Source organism: Carettochelys insculpta, chromosome 21 (assembly GCF_033958435.1).
Source record: "Carettochelys insculpta isolate YL-2023 chromosome 21, ASM3395843v1, whole genome shotgun sequence".
In the NCBI taxonomy this organism is placed as follows: Eukaryota; Metazoa; Chordata; order Testudines; family Carettochelyidae; genus Carettochelys; species Carettochelys insculpta.
The window spans coordinates 8,395,454-8,420,617 of record NC_134157.1 but is presented as its reverse complement, the minus strand read 5'-3'; the positions used below and the strand labels follow the sequence as shown (position 1 = coordinate 8,420,617).

At 46.5% G+C, this 25,164-nt stretch overlaps 1 protein-coding gene and 1 long non-coding RNA gene across 2 annotated transcripts; one reads left to right on the top strand and one right to left on the bottom strand.

Moving 5' to 3' along the window:
* The first annotated feature begins 305 nt into the window (after positions 1 to 305).
* On the top strand, positions 306 to 12,213 carry TMEM268 (transmembrane protein 268). The gene is made up of 8 exons (XM_075015535.1): positions 306 to 998; positions 2,431 to 2,540; positions 4,056 to 4,163; positions 5,402 to 5,551; positions 6,440 to 6,550; positions 8,541 to 8,621; positions 10,802 to 10,978; positions 12,034 to 12,213. The coding sequence occupies exons 1-8, from the start codon at positions 890 to 892 to the stop codon at positions 12,211 to 12,213; spliced, it is 1,026 nt and encodes a 341-aa protein (XP_074871636.1). The 5' UTR covers positions 306 to 889.
* A 139-nt stretch (positions 12,214 to 12,352) lies between these two features.
* LOC142023867 (uncharacterized) lies at positions 12,353 to 21,858 on the bottom strand. The gene is made up of 3 exons (XR_012648328.1): positions 21,767 to 21,858; positions 20,575 to 20,670; positions 12,353 to 17,052 (listed from the first exon to the last, which is right to left on the bottom strand). It is a non-coding gene; the product is annotated as an uncharacterized LOC142023867 (long non-coding RNA).
* Between the last annotated feature and the right edge of the window lie 3,306 nt (positions 21,859 to 25,164).

The following is a 25,164-nucleotide window of genomic DNA, read 5'->3' as shown; positions in this document are numbered from 1 at the left end:
TTGCTCAGTGCCCCCTATACACAGTTCATTGAAACATGGAGATATATGTACATGTCTCATAGAGCTGGAAGGGACCTCGAGAGGTCATTGAGTCCAGTCCCCTGCCCTCACAGTGGGACCTATCACCATCCCTGACAGATCTTTTTTTTTAATCTAACCTGGCGCTGACCCTTGAAAGCACACAACCCTGGGTTTATAAGGCCAATGCACTAGCCATTGAGCTATCCCTCCTCCCCACAACCTCTATCTTGGCTGCTTCAGAGCACCAGTAATGTTCATTCTCATTGGTCCCAATTGTTCTCCAATGGACAAAAATGGCAGAATGCTACACTGGCTTCAGGAGGCTCAGGACAGGCTCACTTGTGGACAAATTGCCTCCAAAATGTGCACAGTTATGTTTAATTAAAGGATGGCTTTTCCCATGAGCTCTTGCCTCGTAGATTGAGGTGTGGACTGATGTGACCCCATGCCTGCAGCAGCATATATAAACATGGGAGTGATATGGGTACACATCAACCATGAGGAATAGGGAGCTGACTCAAAAATGCTCCATTAATCATCCAGGCATAGTTCATCATCAGCAGAGTCCATGGCGCTTCCAAGAGTTTGTCTGTTGTGGTGCTCTTTGTGCAAGGTGGTGTCATTTCTCTTCCTCCTTGCAGGCAAGATTGTGACACCCTTGCTCAAGTCAAGTCATGTATTACATCTCATGCAAATCCATGGGACTTTTCTTCAGTGTGTAAGAGTATTGCAGCAAGAACAGTCTTTTTCCTTGCTAACTTAGATTTAACTGGGTGTTTCTATGCAGAAAAGAGGAAAGAGTGGGAGAATTATGACTACAGTGTGGGATTTATGAGATAGGGGTCCACACAAAACCTGTCTGTTCACCATGGCCTGTGCAAGCCAACCAGACGGAGCTGAGAAACCAGACCCTATCTCCACCTCCATCTCCTACTATGGGAGCCCTGCAACTGAAAATTCCATTCACTGGGTGAAAGGTAAGCAAACAGCTTGAGTTATTGATTGCAACAATGACGTTCTGAAAGAGGTGTCATTAAATTAAGAGGCTGTGTTCTTTTCAGGGCTGCTTATTTTCTGTTGAAGGAATATAACCATTATAATAATTAATCAAAAATAAATAACACACATGATGGCCAAAAATAACAAAAAAGTGACCTGCATTTTCAGTGCCCCAAGTTTGGGGAGCCTGATGTGGTATACTCGAAAGAGGCCTGATTTTCAGGCCTTCTGAAAGTTAGACCCCTTTAAAACATCTCAATCTGGACACTCCCAATCACTTGTGAAAATCTTTGCTGGGATTTGGCAAAGCCATGCTCTGTTCATGACGCTTAACACAGCCTTCCTTTAGAAACTGACTGAAGTTCTGTGACCATCTGCTGAAGTAATTGTCATTAACTCCTGTATCATATGCTTCATGCATAGATTACCCAGTGGTCAACCCATGCAGATCCAGCCGCAGGATCAGGGCCCACGGTTTCAAAGTGATCTTGAAAGAAGACAATGGGAGCTGCAGGTGCTCAGCTGATCTGGAAATCAGGCCACGTTAACATTTATGAAAGTGCCTCTGTTTTTAGTAGGCCCAGCTTGAGATGCTTTGAGCCACTGCCTGGCTGCAGAAATGCTGAGCACCCTCTGCTCCCTTTCTGACAAGGGACTTCATCTTGGCAAACACATAGCATGTTGTCTCCTTCACCTATCCCACAGGTCCTAAAATGTGCCTGCTCCTCAGATTTTAATCTAGATGGGCCACACCTTTGAGCGAGAAGGAGTTTAGCCTTGTTGTTACCCAATGCAGGGGTAGAGCTGGCACAGAGGGTGGGGTGAGGTGTGCCTGAGGTGGGTGGGGCAGATACTGCTGTGCTCTGGCTTATCCTTAGCCAAGGTGGCAGGGCCTGGAGGGTTCTGCTACCAGCATAACTCAGAGCAGGGTTGAGGCAACACATTTGGAGCCACTTGTGACTTAAGATCAATTTTCTAAAGAATTTAGGCACCTAGATACCATGAAAACCAATGGGAATTAGGCACCTAAATATGTTCCAGGAGCTGGGCCTTAAAGCCACGTATAACAGATCTTCATGGCTGCTCCGAGTGGCTGCAAGCTGTCGACTTCTCCCGCTCAGGATGCTGGGCTAGCACACGGTCTCTTCCTGGGTCAGATCACTTACTGTTTGCACAGGTGTAGGATTTGGTCAGGTCACCTTACAGCCCTGGCTCACCCCATGACAGACAGCGTGCTGTGCAGCTCTTTGCGGGGTGACTTTATTAGAAACGACTGGGGCAGAATTCAGAGTCCGTCGTTGTCTGCCACTTTCTTGCTTTGCAAGCCCATGTCTGTGCTCCCAAGGCAAACATCCCACTGACTGGTCCCTTCTGATCACATCCAGCCTTGTCCTCTGATTCTCTCTGCAGAGTGTCGCAATGGCCAAGTGCTTATGGTTCTCTCTGCTAGCAATAACTGCTCTTCCACATCGTTCGACATGGAGCTTTGTGCAGAGAAACTGAAGACCTTTGGAATTCAGGTTAGCTCCTCATTGAGAACTTGACTATCTGGTGGCCTACAGGGGCAAAGGGGAGGTTTATACCTGTGTTACTTGCACCTGTAACAGGAAATCAGGGTCTAATTTATATCTGTCACTCAGAAGTATAGGCAGCCTTGGGAAGAGGGCTATCATTTACATCTCTGCATTACTCCTGACTTCAGTCTTCTTTTGTGTGTGTTACAAATCTCAGTTATTTGCCATCTGACTGCTGTGTTGCAGCCCGCCTTCCAGCCTTCTAATTGTACATTCCTCCACCATTTTGTGTCCAGTTTTGGGCATCACATTTCAAGAGGGATGTGGAGAAATTGGTGAATGTCCAGAGAAGAGCAACAAGAATGATTAAAGGTCTAGAGAACATGAGCTATGAGAAAAGACTGAAAGAACTGGGCTGCTTGTTTAATTTAGAAAAGAGAAGACTGAGAGGGGATATGATAGTGGTTTACAAGTACCTAAAAGACTCTTACAAGGAGGATGGAGAAAAATTGTTCTGCTTAGTCTAGGATAGGACAAGAAGCAATGGGCTTAAGCTGAAGCAAAGTAGGTTGAGGTTGAACATTAGGAAAACCTTCCTAACTGTCAGGGTGGTTAAACACTGGGACAAATTGCCTAGGTAGGTTGTGGAATCTCCACCACTGGAGATATTTATGAGCAAGTTAGACAGACATCTATCAGGGATGGTCTAGATGGTCCTTGGCCTTGCTTTTGAGTAAGGGGACTTTGAAGTTGCCCTGGCACTTCAAAGTACCGGCGGGTGAGCCGTGGCTAGACGCGTGCCAGTACTTTGAAGTTTGAAACTTTGAAGTTGCTGCGGGGGGGGGGGGGGCAGGGGAAGGAATTTGCTTAATGAAGTGTTGCCTATGCACGGCAGCACTTCATTTGTAAACTCCCAACACCCTAATTACCATCCCTCCTTCGAAGGAAGGTGGTCGTGTAGACACAGCCTTAGTTTTGTTGACACACACACTTCAGTTAAACAGGTACAAAACCTAGAGGGGACTGGTTTCTTTCAGTTTAGCTTAAACCTGCTCCCTACTGGCTGCAGCTAAACTGAAGTATGTTTGGTTTACGCTAATCTGATACTACTCATGCAGCCTTTTGCACTGATTGCACTAAATTGGTTTAAAATGCCAACAGTTAAATTTCTGTAATTAGTACAACTCTGCAGGTCAGCGTAGCATCCTTTCAACTGAGGTTCTCAAAGCTCTTAACGAAGGACAGTGGTATAATTTGCAAATGGGGAAACCAAGGCACACATTTGTTTCTAGGACATATTTTTATCTCCGTTACACCGGTCTAACTGAGATCAAAATTTGGGCCAATGTCCCTTGTTTGGAGGCTGAGTCTGGAACACAGACCAAGCCTATTGAGTCTCAAGTCTCACAAGCTTAAATGTGAAATACTGGCCTGGCTCTTGGCTGTTGCATTCAGGTCTGCTTCTGATTGTTCTTCATGAACAAGTGATGGGGCTCGTGTTTGTTTTTGGTTCCTGAACAGATGACAGTGGATCAGTGGAAGAGTTTAATTCAAAATGCCATTCTGGAACCTGACGTGAGAAGATACATGTTCTACAACTCCAGAGCTTTTGGGATTGCTATTGCTGTGGTAAGGTCACAGCCTCTTGCCGAGTTGAACTGATATGTGCCATTACTGATGAGCAATGAGTAATTGCCCCTGCGATTTTCACAGGAGCCCGAGGAAGTTAGGTGCCATTTCAGTGGGCACTGGTAAAGGGATTGAATTTTCAAAAGAACAAATGGGGATGTGTCCAAATCCTATTGGCTTTCAGTGGGATCTGAGCACTCAATTTCCTTAGGCCTCTTTGAAAACCCATCCTGCAGAGACTGCTGTTTAATACGGCAGGTATGCATACGCCCACTGCCCCAGGTATGCCGCCACTGGCCGTCAGCCAAGCTTTCAGTGTGGTGGCTCTCACAGGAGTGGAACTCACATAGCTGGAAGCACCTGCCTCAGCCATTTCTGAAAGGTTATTGGAAAACATTCCGGATCTCATTCTCCCTTACCCGGAGGTATTCACACTTCTCTGGCAGACCCAAATAGTCTGAACATGGAACTAAAATATATTTGCACCAACTTTCAGGCCCCCTTTCACAGATGGGGTGGGGTGAAGTGGCCCTTGTGTGCATAAGACCGAAGTACTTTTTTCTTAAGAGATATTTTTAAATGTCAGCCTTTGTATAATAATTTCCCTTATTTTCACTAATGCTGCAGTGTTTGCGTTTTTATTATTTTCTTTTTGGATTATCCATCCATCCATCCCATTGTACTATGCTGCATCATACCTAACTTTCAGCCCATCTCTAACATATCTACCCACCCCATCAGGCAATATCTCACTGTAAGATACCCAAAATGAATATGAACTTGCATTGCTTTCATTAATCTCTAGAGTTGTCCCTTGAGGCAAGTGCCCCTGTATCTCATTTGTGCATTGTTGGATTTTAATTGTCTTGGCGGTACCCTTTGTGCTTGGGAACTTGTGCTTGGGCATGGGAACTTTATAAACACAGTGACTATCATAAGAGTTATCAGTCCATCTGGGTAAATGCATTTCTTACTAAAGTGGAAGAACTTGGTTGAAACTCTAAATATGAAACTCCATCAAGAATTCATCCACTGTCCTCAATGACCAGTTCTTTATCATAACCCAGGTGCTCATTCAATTTGGTCTTTCATTCTGCACCTTCCGCTGTCCCCTGATTCTTATTGGAAGGATCTTTTGTCCATTTACCTTCAGAAAATCCCTGGCTGTTTAACTAATTTAAGAAAAGGAAATGTCCTGTTTTCTTGTTTGCTGAGTCTCTGTGTCTGGGTCTTTTCAGATTTTCTACATCTCAGTCTGGGCAAACATTTACTCCATGCTGCAGCTGTATGCCTTTGGATTCCACTGGGAACTCAGCATTCTGGTGACAATAGCTGCCATAGCAATCACCATAATTGTTATATTGATTATTGACCAACATCAAAGGAAGGTGAAAAAAAATTGCTCAAGTTTACTTCCATAACAATGTATTTCCTTCCCAGCAAACAGTTAGGGAACAAGGTAATTGTTGAGAAGTGTTTGAAGAGAACTAACAGTCAAGAAGGGACAAAATACTTTAGAATGGACACTGTATAGTTAGGAAAACCAACAGAATGCAAAGATAAAGTCAGAAAAAAAAGTCACAAGGCTTTATCTGTAGCCCGTTGACATCAACGAGAGTCCACATTGTCTATTGTGGACTTCAGGTTAAGGGTTTAATGATGAGACCTATGGATTTCACCTTCCAATAAAGTAGTTGGAAGTTCTGTTGTTAGGGATATGGAATGTGGACAGGAAGATATATAGGACAGGACTTTTTTTCTGGCAGAATGCACCGCAACAGAGTTCTGACACCTTTTTTGCGTTAGAAAACCAGAAAATTTTCACCACTGGTCCTGCAGCAGTGGAGGGGGAGGTGAGGGCGGGGGGACGATTAGGGCATTGAAATTGAACACCTAACTCCGATGAGGAATCATCAGACTTGAGTTCCAGCACCCTTTTTTCTGGGAAAAAGCAGTGTATAGGACTGTCTGAGTTAATCCTGAACTGACAGCTGAGGAAAAGAATAGGTACAATGGGTATTTCCCTCTCAAACTTCTGTGATTTTATTACGTTGGGTGGTGAAAACTCTGGATGAACAGACCCAGGCTAGTATGTAAATCTGCTTCAGTGGCCAGAGCTGAGCGGTTCATCAAAGACTTCCTGACATGGATAGTTTCTCTCATTATTTTGTTTTCAGGGACTTAGGATGTTGGAGCCATCAGAGTCAATTCATGTTTGCATGCTGGCCTGGAAAGTTACTGTGGGACAGGCTAACATCTTCCCTGTCATTTAACAGATACACGTGAATACTGATGTGAGGCTGACAGCTGCCAATGAAGTCTTCATGAAGCACAACTTACTTCTGGGGGTCACAGATGCCATGGACAAGCACCAGAACATTCTACAGGTATCCTTTCTAGGTGAGAGTTTCCTCTCATCTCTGTGCCTGCAGATATGGAAGTATTTATCACCAACCTTCTCATTAAAGCTCTCCAGCTTTTTTTAATTGTTTTATTTTTTCATATCTGGGGCCTGACCCACAGAAGATAATGACTCCCCTGGAATTCAATGGGGTTTGGATTAGTCTCTTTATGTTGGCTTGTTTTCCCAACAGTGGGCTCCAATTAGACGATGATAGTGATGATTCTTCTTTTTTATTTGTTGAGTAGTGACAGCATACTCAGAGCTGTGCAAAGATAAAGATGTGGGTGGTCCCTACCCCGAAAGCTAGTATTCTGTGTCGCAAAGACAAGCTCGTTAAGGTACATAATACATCGTTTTCACAAGTCCCTCCTGACTCTGTTCGCCCTACTTCAGACAATTTAAAGGAACCTAATTTAAGGGGATGAATGCTCAGAACTTTCTGAAAATCGGGCCTGTTTAAAACATCTGTAATTGGCCTTCCTCTCCAAATGGAGGGCCACCAAATCAGTAGGCCCTTTAAAAGATTTAGGCCCAGAGGCCCAAATGAAAGGGCGTCTCCTCCCCTACTTGTGAAAGAGAACTTTTGTGGATTATTTCTCAAAAGCATGGAAGATGTGCAGTTGAAGAAAGGGGGTGGGGATTGAGGAAGGGGACCAGAAAACAGAGACTGTCCTCCACTCAGTATAAGAGGCAGCCTGGGTGAAGGCACAATGATCAGAATTGGAGAGGAAACCAATGACAGGAGTGGGAAATAATTAGGGGAGTGGCAAGCAGGAGAGGAATTATGTACATTCTTGAAGGTGAGGAGGAGACATTTGAGAACGTGAACTAGATGTTTGGACATACCTGGGTATAGCGCTAACTAATTAGGATGGCTAATTAAATAGGCTCTGGGCTTTGTACAAGTGCACTGGGCTTGTCAGAGAGCACAACTCGGCCCTGGGATGTATACATAAATCTTTCTTGCTCCAGGGTTTGACAGTATCTTTTCTTATCTTTCACATTGCTCTGGCATACCCTTGGTCCATCAAAGCAAGACTAGATGTGTAGCACCCGATCTATTAAACTAATGGGGCCCCTCATTCTTCCCTCCTCAAGGGCTCTCATGGACACCAACCCAAGGGTGAGTGGCTCCTGGTTTTCTAGTGACCAGTGTCTCCATCTGGTGACTTGGAGCACAAAACTAACACATTTTAGATTATCAAGGCCCACATAAAATTAAACCACAGTTTATTCCCTGGACCAGATAGAGGTCCCTGTAAAGATGGGGAGGGGAACATGTGACATTCGCAGAAACCTTAAATAAATAAATAATTAAGGCCCCAGCCACTCCCAGAAAATCAGCTAAAACCCCCAGACAAGTAATATCCCTACTATGGTCTCATCACAGGGCAGTGGGACTGGAGTGTAGGTTGTAGGGCTGGTATCCTTGTCTATGCAGCCAATGACTTCCATACCCAGGTGAATGAAATCCTGGGTCTTAGAGCTGGTGACATCTAGCTCCTATTGCAGGAGAACATGTGGTTGCCACTGGTTTCTCAGGCCCTATGGTTGCAGCTTCATAGGATTTAAACTCACCACTATGGAGAGGGGCTCTGGTTTGGCCTCTGGCCATCTGACTGGATCAGTCAAAATGTCTGCCTCTCCTGTAGCTGTGGAGAGCAACAGCCACCCACCTTCCCTGGTGTTGTTTAATTCCTGGTCACTAGGTCCCTCAGACTGAGCTTCACAGGGGCCAGTCCAGCTGAGGCTCTTTGGGACCAGAGGCTGGTCACTCCAGCATGCCAGTCCAGTTCCTAGGGGTATCCCTCCAGCACAAGCAGATAGGCAGTACCAATCTGTTCCTGGGGGAGGTGTCTCTGATGCCCTGAGACTGACAGATGGCTTGCTAACGCACAAGATGGAGCATTAAGGAATGTATTGGTGTCTGTCTTGTAAAATGCTCCCTCCTTAACATTCCCCACCATCTCCAGCTCTGCTTTGTCTATTTCAAGCTGGAGCAGTGTCTTCACTCCTTAGCAGATTGTATTATGGAACGGAAGAGGACCCACCAGGTAAACAATGCTTGGAGGGAATTGGGCTGACGGTCTACGTACAACCTTTAGGACTTGGAAAAAATTATGAGTGTAGGGCATGGGCCAGGTTTCCAAGTACACTCTGGTTGCCTTACTCCACATTACTAACACAAAATGACCAGAAATATGGCTTCACCAGCCAGCGGAGCTAGGTTTACAGCTGCTTTGCATCCCTGGAACAACTTAAAGACACCAGTGTGCATTGATCTGAAAGAGAATCTAACAAAAATATAAGAGGATCGCCTGGTTTGTATTTCCTGTGATCAGGCTCCTTGTTGTAAATTTCTTCATCTAGGACCAGGTTTTTGGTGTCACATGTCACAAATGAACTGTATGCACAGCCAGCGGATTCATACGTGCAATGTAGTGCTCAAATTTCTAAAAATCTGTCCCTTGATTAGGGCCAGATTTTGATACCCTTACTCACAATAAGTAGTACTTGGCAGAAACTGCTGGAGCTCTGTTCTTCTAGGATGTGTATGAATCTGCAAATTATAGTTTCATTACTAGGTATGAGCCCAAGTTTCAAACTCTCATTCCTCTGAAATCTGAAGAAGTCCCTCAGCACAAGTGATGGATGCAGCAGCAGATGGGATACAACCAGCCAGCTGAACAAGCTAGCCTAACAGGCACTGAACAAGCTAGCCTAACAGGCACTGTGCATCCAGTCAAAAGCATTATGATTTATTATTTGCGTAGGGCTGGACTGTAAATATTTTGCTGGCTACTCACACAAATAACAGCTGGGATGACTGGGTTTATTCTTGTGAGACATGGTTGACCCATGTAAATGAGACTCCCAGTCTGATCGGTAGTCCAGTCGCTATGCTTGGTGCTGAACAAAACAAAGATCCAGTACCTTCTGCAGGGAGATTAAAGTCCCTGCTGGGCACTGAGCACGTGTGAGGCCAGCCTACACCACACTTGAAAGTCAATCCTAGATATGTAATTCCTTCTATGACAATTGTGTAGCTGGTATTGACATATCTAGGATTGACTTATCTGGCTGACATCACTGAAGAAGGTTGATAGGAGAAATTTTCCCATTGACTTCCCTTACTCCTCATGAGAATGAGGAATACAGAGGTTGAGTGTTGAGCTCCGATAGTTTGATTTTGTGTGTCCCCACTAAGTGCACAAAACTGAACCGGGGAATATCGACCCTTACCAGGTCAATCTCCCGGTAAGAATAGAAATGCCTATAGACAAAGTATGTATCATGCACAGAAATGCCACTCCTGGTTCTAAGTGGTGTGAGTGTCTCTAACATATTTATAGGCTTGACAGAATGCAAAGGTTTTTTTTAATATAATTTTGACAGATAATATTGATGTTTATTTTTAAGCACTTTTTCAATGTCTCTTGATTTAAATTTTCACAGTTGCAGGATATGATGGGGGCAGATGTCAGCCAATGATGTCAGCCAATGTGATGATGTCAGCCAATATAGCAGACTGGAGTCCAACAATAATTACTTAAGAACAATAGGTGTTGAGATACAAAAAAATAAAGTGTGATGACCGTTAAAACAAATTGTTAACATAACCTGTCAAAACAGAAAGTAAATGTGCTTCAGTTAGACAGTAGTTTTCCACTGGCCTTTTTATACTTTGTTGATGAGTAAATTTGCATTATAATTAATGGGAATATTTTTTTCATTGGTGAATGCATGTGTGTGTGTGTGTGTGAGTGGTGGTGTGGGAGGCTCCTGGGCAAGGTGTGTGTGCGTGGGGCAGCTCCACACTTCAAGAGGGGGGAGGTCTTCATGCAGAAGGGGTGGGGCTGGGAGCAGCCAGTTCTCAGTGCTACCCAGAGCACACCACACTGCACCCATCCTCCTCCGACAGCTCTCAGAGCTACCTGATGCTTCGGTGATGATTTAGAGGCCTCGGGAGCCCTGGGCCCATTTCAATCACCAGGGCAGTTGCCCTCTTTGTCTTCCACCCCTGTCGGCAAGTGCGTGTGAGCAGTGAAATCGACTTTACTGACGGTCACTGCTAAAAATGACTGCTTCAAAGCCTACCTCTTTTTCATGCCCTTCTCTCCTGTGTGCAGCATCACCCTTACCAGTTATCTCTGTCTGCTGCTCAGCCAGGAAAGACAGATGGGCAATGCTGCCCACCTCTGGAGATCCCAGAAGTTCTGCTTGTCTTTTTCAGTCAGCCCTGAGGCACAGCCTGGACCAGTTCTGTGTCACTATGGAAACAGTGATGCAGGCCGATCAGGGAAGAGGAGAGGAGAGCTCATCTGAAGACTCACCTCTTCTGCCCAATGGCAAGAAAGGGAATGTGGCATGCAGTGAACTGCTCCATCTCATTCCAGAGGGAGCTCCAGAGGTAACTTGGAGGCAAGGCAGCAAATGTGTCCTCTCTCTGACTTAGCAAGAGCGGCTTCCGTGAGATGGGTTTGATTTGTTGTACATTTTTATACACAGAGCTATTAAGAAAATTTACGGCTGGCAACAGCCCTGGAAACACAAGTTCTCTTGCTGCCTTTACAAACATGCGCTGTGCGGAAATGATTTTGCCCTGCCTCCCATCTTGCCAACTTGGCTTAGACCCAACCCCCTGTCAGGGTGAGGCTGTTCAGGCCCTGTGACCCAGTCTGTCTTTGTCCCCTCAGCTGAACGTGTCAGCTAATAACAAGTGTAGCACCTATTCTGCGAGGTCGACACCACAGCTGACGTGCTGAATCATTTCACATTGGCCTCCACACGGTTCCTGGATGTTAATAACATTCTGTCACTGCTGACCTCAGCTGTATTTGAAGCAGCCACCTCAGCCATCACTATATTCCATTGCTGTTCCTTTGAGCCATCTTGTAACCTCACTTATACTGCTCTTACGGACAGAGAGCCTGACCCACATTTGCAGTAAGGCTGTGTAAAGGGGCATACACTTTAAAACAAGTAACTTAAACCACTTTACATAGCCACAGTGGTGTGGAGATGGCCTAAGAATACACAAGAATCAGGCCCAAATAAACTTAAGTTTCTGAGTGCAGCAGGACCTCTGGCTTGACTAGATCTTTCTGCAGTATTCACAGCCTTATGCATTCATCTTATTTTCATGAAAGAAATATAGTTACAAAATCTCTTGGGTAGTTTTAGCGCTATCCACCATTGTTGGAGCATCTGTTTTGGGACTGGCTCCAGAACAGGAAGGATAAATGCATTTGGAGTGATTATTTAATATTTAGCCCATCATCAAATGGGGGACTAACTGTGTCCTTGACAGGGAAGAGACGCTGATATCTAAAAGGCCTTTTAATCTTTGACTCCTAAGATTGCTCTAAGAACAATGGATGCTGCCTGCAGAATTCTGTCACCAGGGGCACTGGGTAGGTCTTGATCTCTGGAATGCCTCTGATATTGACCTCATGCTTTTTCCAGGTGATGGCCCAGCAGCTGTTGGTGACCTGCAGTGCCTATTACATCAGACTCTTGATCAGTGGTCAGCTCCCTCCGGTCATCATGTTACGGCACGTGGAACACATGAATATCCCCTGCCTTTGCCAGTTCATTGAGACCAATGTGCTTGACACAGGACACAGTTGTTTCAAGGCCAGGTGACATGAAGGGATCTGGAAAGAGTTGTAGCAGTTCAGATAGTTCAAATACATTGGTCCATGGAAGAAGCCAGGGTGTAGGGAAGTTCCAGAGAACAATTCAACTGCATCAGGGATTTGTTTTGACAATGAGAGGACAGTAATGACATGGAAGAGATGACTTTACTTAAATATTCAAAATCTCATTCAGAGACAATACAAGAGACAGACACTAACCGACCCTTTGCACAGGAGACAAATCTCACATGAAGAAGTGAATTACGCTGCTTAGGAATATGAATTCCTTACTCCTTGTCAGGTCTGTCGCATTTTAGTGTGTTTGTAATGATCGAGGAAGGCACGCTGCCAACAGGGCGAGGCTTATGTATGGATGCTGCATAGCATGTAAGGATCAGATCAGATTGTTGAATGTTTGATGCAAGGAACATGGACAGATCCTGGGTAGTTAAGTTCCCTGTTTCATGCTCTGCTCATACGCCTTTCATCATGCATGTGTGATCCTTGCATTTTTTCCAGAGTGGGGAAAGGACCAGGCTATTGCCTTCATTTCCTTGCACAGACATGCTATATTTTCTTTGGCCATACAGATCAGAGCCTGATGTCAGTCATGCTTGTGCCACTCTGGCAAAACCACACACCATCCCTTAGGATCCCATTTGCTCCGGACCTCTCTTTGTATTTGTTATTTGTTAGGCACAAACATTGCACTCAGGCACTGTACAAAATGCGGAATATGTCACAATCCCTGCCCTGGAGAATTGTTAATCTAAGAGCACAATCAGAAATGTATCCCATGCTCCAATTGACTCTACCAGGAGTCAGGAATGATGAACAACTTCCAGAATCCAGCATCTCACATTGTTTTAAAGACAGACGTGTGAAGCATACTAAGAAATCTAAAGCAAAACTCTTTAGTGAGCATCTTTGCTATAGTTGTGAGATGGTATTTTTTCTTTTTTACTATCATTTGTAAGTGACATGGGAAAGGAGTTAGTTTTAAGCAGCAGACCAAAGCATCTGCTTGTTACTGGGTTAATTTAATAAATGGCAAGTGAACGAAGTGTTTAATTATACAAGTAATTGCATGCTGGAGTAATGACCATGAATGGGCAATCAACATACAAGTCAGATATGGCTCGGCCTTTCCATTTGAATCTGTCCGACAACTGAAGACGCTATCAGCCTGTTTCAGTGGGCAAACCTGAGGTTCTAGGTTCATGAAGGGTTGATACAGTGACCTCACAAGCATACAGGTTGTATCTGTAAGAGAGCAGCAGCTGCCATAAGAATACAGATGCCTTAGAGATTATCAGGGTATGTGAGGCTAGACAAACAATTGTAATGATGTGCTCCTGCCCTGTTATTTCTAATTGTAAAGTCCCCTGCATATCTAATTTCCGTTGATGAAACATGCACTTTAAATGGGCCTCTCCATGAAGGCACTTAAAGATATCATTTAAACCGAGCTGCAGCCATAGTCTCCTATTACATAGGAACGTGGGAATTGCTGAATCACATCAGCCCAGTGTAACCCAGCTCAGTATGTTATCTCTGACAGAGGGCACTATTAGATATTTTTGATGAAGGGGAAAGAAAACCCATAGGGAACAATTAAAAAGGAGAAATTCCTCAGCCCCTCCCCATTAGCTGATCATTGGTGTATGCTCTAGAACGTGCAGTTTATGGAGCCTGTAATTTTTTGTGGCTATTTGTGCTGTCTCAGTGTAAGAATCCAATCCTTTTTTGAAGCCCGTGGAGCTCCTTTAGAGAAATCCTGGCTCCTCCAGAGTTTTTGACAATGACTTTGGTGGGGCCAGCATTTCACTCCCAGCCTTCTTGTGGCAAGAAGTTGTGCGTTGTTCTGAGCAGGCTTTTGTTGTGAAACTCTGTTACCTCTGCTTGTTGCAATAGGGCACTAGGCTGGGAGTCAGGATTTTCTGGTGTTCATACTGGGACAGCAATGACCACACACAAGTCCCCTTTCCCTGGCTTTGCTGTCCCAAGGTGTCTGACCCTTTTAAAGGAAGCAGGATCAGCTCCTCTGGGCCAGAACTGATGCTTCTAGTTTGGCTGATAAAGACAACAGGGCAGCCCCAGAGAGAGAAGCAGGAAGGCCCTTGAAGGGAACTGTAAGAGGTTCCTCGGGCAGTGGGTGGCTAAAGAGCAGCAGAGGGGTTTATGACTGACTTGCCCAAGCCGGGGAAAGCTGAAGGCAGTAGAGCAGCATAGAGACCTTCCTGCTCAGTTGGAAGCCAGTGAGTTGAAGCTGGAGGGCTGAGGCCACGGGAGCAATGGGAGGGCTTCCTTGCCAGCCTGTCAGAGATGAGAGGTTAACAGGACCAGGGCTGATAGGTGTTCTCCTGCTGAGGATAGGAGAGAAGCTAATAGTGAGGTTGGGGTTCCTATTGGGCAGAAAAGGGTTGCATACCAGCTGTGAGGTTGTCCTAGCAGAAGGACTGGAGAGGACAGAAGACAAGCCTGGGAAGAGTAGATGGCGCTTGAGTGTGGCATGTCCTATGCTGGCGAGCTAGGGGTGGTACGATTTTAAAAACTGTTTCCCTGGCATGGGCAAGGGAGGGTGATAACAGAACTGTGTTTGAGGCCCTTTGTTGAGGATGATCTGCTCTATGCTTTTCCAGCATAAATCGGGAAGGGGATTACTGAGGCAAAAGAACCTGTCTTGGAGCCCTTCTGAGGGCACAAAAGGGAATCATTCCCAGTTCTGCAGTGCTGAATCCCTTCCTACCCTCTGTCTACCTTTCCTGTACAGGCTGTAAGTAATTCAGAAGCAGAGACTAATGCTTACCAGCATCTGAAGAAGTGAGTTAACTCACGAAAGCCCATGCTCTAAACTTTTCTGTTAGTCTATAAGGTGCCACAGGACCCTTCGTTGCTGCTACAGATCCAGACTAACACGGCTACCCCTCTGATGCTTAATGCTTACCATGTGTTTGCACACATAGAAAGGGGCCCTAATCAGGGCTGGGGCCTCTGGCAACCCTAATACAACTAATACACAGTTCACTATGTTCTCAAAAGGAAAAAGTGTATGCAAACAGAGCACTGACAAAAGGCCAAAAATGCACAGTGCACCTGCTTTCGGTCTCACGCTAGTCTTTATTGTTGGTTGGATTCTGTATTTGTAGCACAGGCAGGATTCGGACTTGTTCAGCTCCACACCGGGGAGTTTGTGAATTGGTCGTCATTGCTCACTGTGCCAGTAAGGGGAGAACTTTGCAGAGGCAAGGAACTCGATCCACCCAGGGCCAGGTCTGTCCTTCCAACCAGGTAGTGTCCTATGGCCACATGGCATGGTGCCACTGCTGTAATCAGGCACAAAGGATAGGGTCTTCTCTTCATGGGGCAAATTCTGCTCTCTCTTATTCCAGTGTCAAACCAGAATAACTTCATTGCAATCAATGGAATTAGTTATAGACATTTCCTTCCTGAGAGTTAGGCTACGTCTACACATGCATGCTACATCGAAATAGCTTATTTCGATGTAGCGACATCAAAATAGTCTATTTCGATGAATAACGTCTACACGTCCTCTAGGGCTGGCAACGTCAACGTTCATCTTCGACGTTGGGCAGCACCACATCGAAATAGGCGCTGCGAGGGAACGTCTACATGCCAAAGTAGCACACATCGAAATAAGGGTGCCAGGAACAGCTGCAGACAGGGTCACAGAGCAGACTCAACAGCAAGCCACTCCCTTAAAGGGCCCCTCCCAGACACAGTTGCACTAAACAACACAAGATGCACAGAGCTGACAACTGGTTGCAGACCCTGTGCATGCAGCATGGATCTCCAGCTGCGGCAGCAGCAGCCAGAAGCCCTGGGCTAAGGGCTGCTGCACACGATGACCATAGAGCTCCACAGGGGCTGGAGAGAGAGTGTCTCTCAACCCCTCAGCTGATGGCCGCCATGGCAGACCCCGCTATTTCGATGGTGTGGGACGCAGATCGTCTACATGTGCCCTACTTCGACATTCAACTTCGAAGTAGGGCGCTATTCCCATCCCCTCATGGGGTTAGCGACTTCGACGTCTCGCCACCTAACGTCGATTTCAACTTCGAAATAGCGCCCAACACGTGTAGCCATGACGGGCGCTATTTCGAAGTTGGCGCCGCTACTTCGAAGTAGCGTGCATGTGTAGACATGGCCTTCGAGAGCCAATTTTAGCTTGCAAGGCCAGATTTTGTTCTGTGTTACACCAGTGTAAATCCAGAGTTACTCTGGTCCAGATCCTCAGCTGGTGCAAATCAGCATAGTTCCAGTCTATGAAGGGCCACTAATTGACATCAGCTAAGACTCAGATCCTATTAATGGTAGTGAAATCACTCTGAATTTACACTCACTGTATATAATGCCAGAATTTGGCCCTGTATATGTACTGAGTAAGACTTTGATTCATTATTAGATTGAGAGGGGTAACACTTTCTCCAAGAAGCTCCCTGGTCTAAGTGTGCATGGAGCAGAGAGTGAGTTATGCAGCCAGCAGTTACAGATGGTGCTGAGTGTTGGTATTAATTACTCTTTCCTGCTGGGAAATCCTTGTAGCAAGGGATTAATAAGCCCAATTCACACTGTTATACAAATGAATACAGAGCAAATGCAAGGTGGATTTATGGGTGAATGCATGTTTCTGATCCTTGGAGAATAGGAGCACCAGCAGACCAAGACCCTGGATCAGCTGGGGAGGAAGGAGGCCCTAGGGCTTTCTAGGAGGGCCCTGAAGTAAGCTTCCTTCAGGAACCGCAGGGCTGTTCAGGGCCTGGCCCTTCGTTCCTATTGATGGCATCTGTTACTTGGGGGCCTTCTGATATCACTGTGTTTACATCTGAAAATGCAAGAACAAGAGAGAACAGAGGAGGAATCAGTGACTTAGCCACAGGAGTTAAAAGGCTTTTCATGGTCTGGATAAAGCTGCTAGCAAGAGGGCTGCATTCAAAACCTCACAGAGCAGGGTAAAGCTGAGGCTATGGCTACACTTGAAAATGCTACGGCCAGTGCCTGCTGCACTCAGAACAGTGCTGCAATAGACAATAACGCAGGGGGAGGCATTCTCTCAGCACTTTAGCTCAGGGGTGAGGAAACTTTTTCTGTTGGGTCCCACTTTCTGTCCTGGTAGTTAGCAGCCCCCTGCAACCTGTCTGATGTAATCCAAAGCAATGGACATTTCAGTTACGTTCATATGAAAAGGAAGAAAAAAATACCCTTTTGGCACACATGTGAGAAGAAACAGAGATAGGAGGTGCTAGTCTATAAACTATCAAAACAAAAAAGCAGTTCAGTAGCACTTTAAAGACTAACAAAATAATTTATTAGGTGATGGTTTTTTTTTGTTAGTCTTTAAAGTGCTACTGGACTGCTTTATTGTTTTGACAGTATGAAAAGAAGTCTGTAGAATGTAAAAAGTTTATTAATGAGTATATAAATGTGAATACATAGACATAAAAACAGTAACAGATTTTAACATTTTAAATCAGATGCAAGAGACTGAGACCCAGCAACTGATTGTGCTGCTACTCCCTTACAAAATTTTACAACCCCCTCAGCCTTCCCCCCACTTTGCACACCCCTGCTGTAGTTAGTCTGGGACAGAATTCTTCCATCCAACTTAGGCTGTCTGAGTCTCATTTACTGGGACAGAAATGTCACAAAGTCACTATCCCACAACCGACCTTGCTACACTAGCAAAAAATTCTAGTGTTGACCTGGCTCTTAAGATTCTGGGCCAAATTCTCAATGTCAATCATCACACCTTCCCTGAAGTCAATGCAGCTTTACTGATTTACACCTGCTGAGAACCTGGCCCACTCTATCATAACACATTGGTGTAAATTGGCAGAGTTCCGCTGATTCCAACAGAGCTATGGTAATTTACACCAGCTGAAAATGAGTGGCTCATCTTTATGAGGAAGTCTAAATGCCTGACAGCCAAGGCAATTTATCCAACTCCTATTACGCACCTGCTGTTTCAATTCTGGGCCTCTACACAGCCCTGTAGCCTCACCCCACCTGTTTTTCAGTAAGCCTGTTAAAAACTGTATGTTTTCCAATCATGCCTTATGAGTGGTATTGTTTACGTAGGCCCCTCTGGCTGTGTGTGGCAATCTGGCTCTGGAGGCTACAAAGCCCATGAGTCTTTCAGAAGAAAAGGAGGCTTTTTGGCTAGGCTGGAAAAAGCAGATGGTGGTTTCCTGTTGTTGGAGAGTTAAGGTTTATAGAACAGAACACTTCAAAGCAAGCGTGAAGTTTTCTCCCATCCAGGAACTGGTTTAGGGAGCTGCAGCCTGCTACTGAGAGACTCTGCAGTGAAGGAAATTCATCTGTGTTAGAGTGCTGCAGAGGCCAGCTCCAGGCCAGGGGACCTGGTCTGCTTGTTGCTTTGCGTGGACTGCCACACACAACCCTCACCCAGCTGTCTGCAATCCAGTGAACAACAGCTGCATGCCAATGCAAGCAAGTAACAGAACTTTGATAATTAAAGAGTGTGCACTCTGGGCTGGGAGAACTGAGGGCAGTGTACATGCAAGTTATGTTTCATTTCTGTGCACCTTGTCAATTGACTTCATGTATGTTGAGTCTGTAACCCTGTCTCCTTCGGCTGTTAAATAACTTTGTGCTAATTCTTATGTGGTCTATTCGACAAAACCTATGTGTGATTGCTGTTTGGGAGTTAAATCCAGTTTATAACTGGAAGAAGTTTCCTGGAGGTTCCTGAGGCCCACTATTAAGTGTGTACAGGGCCCAACTACACAGAGGCACCACTTTTTACAGAGCTTTAGAAATCAGGGGTGGAAAGGGAATTCCCAATGATCCAACATCACCCCTGGGACACTCAGGAACTTCTTTAATATTGAACCCCCTCAGATGCACAGAGACACAGCTGAGTGCTGCCTGCTCTCAAACAACCCAGGGAGAAGAGAAAAGGGATTACAGTTAGAGCTGGGCTGGCTTAGGCTCCCCCGCTGCAGTCATGGCTCCTGCTGCTGCACATAGCAAGATAGGCTGATACTGACCAGATGCTTTTGACAGTGGGCCTAATTCTGAGCTCACACCACTGCAAAGCTGCACAGACTTCATTGAGGTTGATAGTCATGTGGCTGTAAAATCGCTCTCCTGGGGAGGAGAATCAGGCTCGTTACCTTGACCAGGTAAGTCCTCCCTTCACTGCTTCTCTTAGAGCTTGAGCAAATGATTTGGAGCCCTTCTTTAGAACTTCAGTCTCATCAATCTACTATCCAAGGGCAACCACATTTTAAAATTCAAGCTATGACCTGCTGAGTAGGGGTTAGGGCAGCAATTCAGTTGGCCTCATCTGCCCAGAAAGGGGTGCAGGCTTTGTATAGTCAACCACAATTTAACAGGAATAAAAGTGCAAGTGTGCCAAGTGCCAACTCTCTATTTACTATCTCCAAGAGCACATCACAAAGGGGAGTGTGTGTGTGGCGCACGTGGGCTTGTGCATGCCAGGTGATTCAGGGGCTTGTATCAAGGTATTGAATTTCAGGCAGCTGGGAGCACCACAGCCCTCTGGGGAGTCATCTGAGCTATGTGCAAAGTCATGCTGACTTGTGTGTATTTAAATAGCTTTCTCTAATGGAGAGGGAGGGTGAATGCGGCAAAGAAAGCAGAGCTGTCTGCTGCAGACCTTGGTGTATGACCAGGTATTTTGCATCTAACAGTGAGTCCCATAGGGAGACCTACATCTGGGACATTGAGGGGGGTAAGTGCTTAAGCAGCATATATCCAGCCTGTGCCTAGGATGGTATGTGAAATAGAACTGGCCTGAGTTCTGAAATCTGTTTTGCCTGTCTCCTCCGTAAGGGGCTAAGAGATAACAGCACCATGAACAGGTAAAAACCAGAGGTGGAAAATACAAATAATACAAAAGTAGAAAGGAAAGAAAAAAAACAACTCTAGCCTCAGAGAGCCCCTTTCTCCAGCTCTTGTGGGCAAAGCTTTGACCTCCCTGGAAGACTAATAGGCTTCTTTAAGAGATAGCCATGCTGCTTTGTCTGGGCTATGTATGTCGGGAGGGAGGTAAAAATGATGCAAAATGCACTGCAGTGAATGGAAGTGCCTGGAAGTACCAACTGAGAAGGTAGGTTCTTCCCAGAATCAGCTTGATAGGGTTATATGACAATTGCTTCTAGAGGTCGTGCTGTGCTGTGCATCTTGCAAGCCTCAGTAGAGGTGCTGGGACTTGTCCCTGTCCATGCAATAGGTTAGTAGCAGAGCAGAGACTAAGACTCCTGAGTCCCAATCCCCTGCACTGTTCCCCATCACCCTTCTAAATGAGCATGCCTGGGGCTACCCCCCGCCCCGTGACAGCTCTAGCAAGACTCTTACGTACTTTGGTTCTGGCTGGGATCAGTTGGGTGGGCTGCAAGGGGCTCCTCATCTCTCTGGCCACACAGGCTCCCAATCTTCGCTGCCACATACCTGCAGGCTGCAGAGGAAAGAGAACATGGGTTTCTGTTCCTCCAGTGCTGGGCAAATTGTTAGCCTCTGGGGGGCTCCACAGAATAAAAAGCAACACAAAACATCAAAGTGGAAGGGGTTTTCACAGGAGCAAATCACCCTCTTCTGATCCTACCTGAGGTAGTGACACAGTTAGTTGCCTTTACACGCGAAGGTCCCAGCCCTGTTGGCATAGGGAGATTCAGGAGAACCATAACAAATGGACAGCAAAGCATATGAATGGCAACAAGAAAATAGCTCCACAGGAAAAGTTTGGAGCGAGGGCTTTCCATTTGTACAGCAACTGGCACCAGCAGCCCCTGCTGCTAGGGTATATCAAGTTCATCTGCCATCAGGGATAGGCAGGGCAGGATTAAACAGCTATCACAAGAGCACTTGGCCAAAAAAGCACAAAAGGGGAGGTGGGTAGCGACCGTGCCTAGCTGCATGCTTACAAGTGCCAGGCTTTCCCTGTGTTATTCCATTAACTTCAGCAGATTTACCCTGATTCACTTTGAGGTGAGTCTGCAATCAGACCCAAAGACACTCTGGAGCTACTCCTGTTTTATACCATCTGAAGGAGATCAGAGTCAGGCCTAATAACCTTTTCAAAAATGAATGAACAAACAGTTTTAGTTAACGACCCAAGGGAAGCAAAGTGTTAAAAAAACAAAAACAAACAAACAAACTTTACTTCCCTAGCTGGTACTTCAGCCCGCCTCCCGACCCAGACAGACAAAGCATATAATGTTATTGTGCGAAGGGAAAGTTGTGGAATCCCACCTGAGAGAACTTTTCCTCCCCTTGCAGTGTGACAAAGGAGATGCCACAGAAGACTGGACTCACCTTTGTCCTGGGTGGGCCTATCCCACTGTGAAACGGCCTCCCCCCAGATAATGAAGCCAACACTCATGTAAAGAATGACTGCCAGCAGAGGTGTGGCAGTTCATGCTGCCTTTCAAAGAATCCTTCTTCTCTGTTTCCCTGAGAACTGGGGCACCAATTATGGATAGGGTGCACAAATATTTGCAAAGCAAACATCCCCCCTCTGCTCTGCTGCTTATGAATGGAAGAGATTTCCCTACCATTGATAATTACTCAGACCATGTCTGCGGAGTTCCAGCCTGGCTGTGCTTCCCTTCTGTGCTGGCGCTGGCTCAGCTCTCCTCTGATATTCAGCTGGGCTGTGGTTTATTTTTTACAATATTATTTCCGCCCTTTGCAACTGTTGCCCCAGTAACATGAGTCATGTGGCTCAAAGGCCAGAGGATGTTGTGTGACTTTGCTGTTGCGTGCTCCAAGTAGCATTATGATCCACAGAGTTTAGCTACTTCCCTGGCTTTGGTTTGATCTAACCCAGGTGGGCATGATGCTCAGGTTATACAGTGATCAGTTAGGCACGCAGACTGATTGTATTTAACCTGGAGCAGCTGTTCGTGGTGCAGCTTTGTTGATTTAAGTGAAGTTACACCATTGATTCATTTAGCCCAAACTGTGGGACTTGTCCCATCTGCCCAGATGCCTGAGGGATTCAGGAGTTAGCTGTTGTTCAACCACATCTCTGCCACCTTAAAAGCCGATAGGTACAGTAGGGATGAATCCCAGTCTCTGAGCTAAGCCAGAAGATGTGTCCTTAGTGCAGTGTGTATCTGTGTAGATCAAAGGCGAAGGGAGATGAAGCCAGATTCTCCCTTTCTATTATCCATCTAATCTGCCTACATGCCTCCTTCATGGGCAAATAACTCTGTGGTGCACATGGACCATGTGTATGTCTCTCCCCGACACCTGCACAATCCTATCTCCTCCCTATGCCATTTTCATGAACACCAGACACCTCTGTACCTGAGGCAGTGAGGGAGCTGAGATTTGCCCCCATGACAGGGGACAGGAGAGAGGATAAATGTAGCAAGGAGCTCAGATTTCTCTCATGTGGCCTCAAAAAATTTCTGCCTCTGCTGAAATTCTGCCAGTGAGCTGAGATGGCAGTCATTTTGTCCTCAGGAGTTCCTTGGGCTCTTTTTAATAACTCCCTAGCGCCATCTCACCCCCACCTGTGGCCCAATGTCATCTTAATGGGGCTCAGAGTCCCGCTGCTGGGCAATCCTGCTGAAGTTCTGTTGATCTAAGAGGAGCAGCCATTCCCTCAGCATCTCTTAGTTGCAGGACAGTACCTCCACTGAGGGACGCTTTGCAGAAAAGGCCCATGGGAGTTGCTGCAGACTGTTCCTATGGAGAAACACATGTTGTGCTCTCCCTTTTGTCATTGTTTTCCTTAATTGTAGTCAGACAGTCTGTGCTTTGCTCCTTGGCTGTGGGAAAGCAACTATGCTGCTGACATACACACTGCACCAGGTTTGAGGTTGCAGAGGAATTTCCCAAGGCCCATTTTATTCAGTATCTTGTTGCGAACAGAAGACCTCACCCCATCCTTCACAGAATCTTTCAAAAAGCTTCTCTTTTCCCTCCTCCCCCACAGATCTCTAAGATAGAGTTAAACCCTAAAGGTCTGGGTTGGGTCATTAAAACTCAACAAAACAATCCCCACGCACAACTAACACTATCTGGTACCTTCATGAGCAGCCTGAGCCAAAGACCAAGAATGAGCTGGGTACGCAACACCATCTGGTCCTCCACTTGGCCTTTGAGGATGCCTCTCCTAGGTCACTGCTAGGACACAATAGCTGCGTCTACACGTGCACGCTACTTCGAAGTAGCGGCACCAACTTCGAAATAGCGCCCGTCGCGTCTACACGCGTCGGGCGCTATTTCGAAGTTAACTTCGACGTTAGGCGGTGAGACGTCGAAGTCGCTAACCTCATGAGGAGATAGGAATAGCGCCCTACTTCGACGTTCAACGTCGAAGTAGGGACCGTGTAGACGATCCGCGTCCCGCAACGTCGAAATTGCTGGGTCCTCCATGGCGGCCATCAGCTGGGGGGGTTGAGAGATGCTCTCTCTCCAGCCCCTGCGGGGCTCTATGGTCACCGTGGGCAGCAGCCCTTAGCCCAGGGCTTCTGGCTGCTTCTGCGGCAGCTGGGGATCTATGCTGCAGGCACAGGGTCTGCAACCAGTTGTCAGCTCTGTGTATCTTGTGTTGTTTAGTGCAACTGTGTCTGGGAGGGGCCCTTTAAGGGAGCGGCTTGCTGTTGAGTCCGCCCTGTGACCCTGTCTGCAGCTGTGCCTGGCATCCCTATTTCGATGTGTGCTACTTTGACGTGTAGACGTTCCCTCGCTGCGCCTATTTCGATGTTGGGCTGAGCAACGTCGAAGTTGAACATCGACGTTGCTGGCCCTGGAGGGCTGCGTCTACACGTGCACGCTACTTCGAAGTAGCGGCAGTAACTTCGAAATAGCGCCCGTCACGTCTACACGTGTTGGGCGCTATTTCGAAGTTGAAATCGACGTTAGGCGGCGAGACGTCGAAGTCGCTAACCCCATGAGCGGATGGGAATAGCGCCCTACTTCGACGTTCAACATCGAAGTAGGGACGTGTAGACGATCCGCGTCCCGCAACATCGAAATAGCAGGGTCCTCCATGGCGGCCATCAGCTGGGGGGTTGAGAGATACTCTCTCTCCAGCCCTTGCGGGGCTCTGTGGTCACCGTGGGCAGCAGCCCTTAGCCCAGGGCTTCTGGCTGCTGCTGCTGCAGCTGGGGGTCTGTGCTGCATATACAGGGTCTGCAACTAGTTGTTGGCTCTGTGTATCTTGCACTGTTTAATGAAAGTGTGTCTGGGAGGGGCCCTTTAAGGGAGCGACTTGCTGTTGAGTCCGCCCCGTGACCCTGTCTGCAGCTGTGCCTGGCTCCCTTATTTCGATGTGTGCTACTTTGGCGTGTAGACGTTCCCTCGCTGTGCCTATTTCGATGTTGGGCTGAGCAACGTCGAAGTTGAACATCGACGTTGCCAGCCCTGGAGGACGTGTAGACGCTATCCATCGAAATAGCCTATTTCGATGTCGCAACATCGAAATAAACTATTTCGAAGTTGGCTGCACGTGTAGACGTAGCCAATGACTTCTGAGCATTGGGGAAACTTGCACTGCTGCTGCCTATGTTTTGACCACTTTGCAGATGCAGAGGGGACTGCAGCCCTCACAACTGTCAACTTGTCAACTTTGCAAAAGAACTGAAAAGAAGAACAAGGACCACAGCAGCCCTGTGGCTGAGCAGAGAGCATGATGTAGGACTGAATGTGTCTGTGCTAAGGTTTAATCGGGCAGTCTGATTTGCTCTGGACCTTTGGGATTGCATGTGTTTCTGAAGGTTTGGAGATGGCTACAGAAGGCAGGGGAATCTTGGCTTTCTGCATTACAGACTCAGCCCACTAGATGGCGATAGATTAAAGAGAAAAGGTCTGAGGTGCCAGCCACTCTTATGATTTATGGAAGATTAGAGAATGTCACCAAAGCCCAGTGCATGAACTGAGCCAGGCCACAAGCTAGGGTGGAGGGGAGTCAAGAGTGGAACACCAGAGACTCTACCTG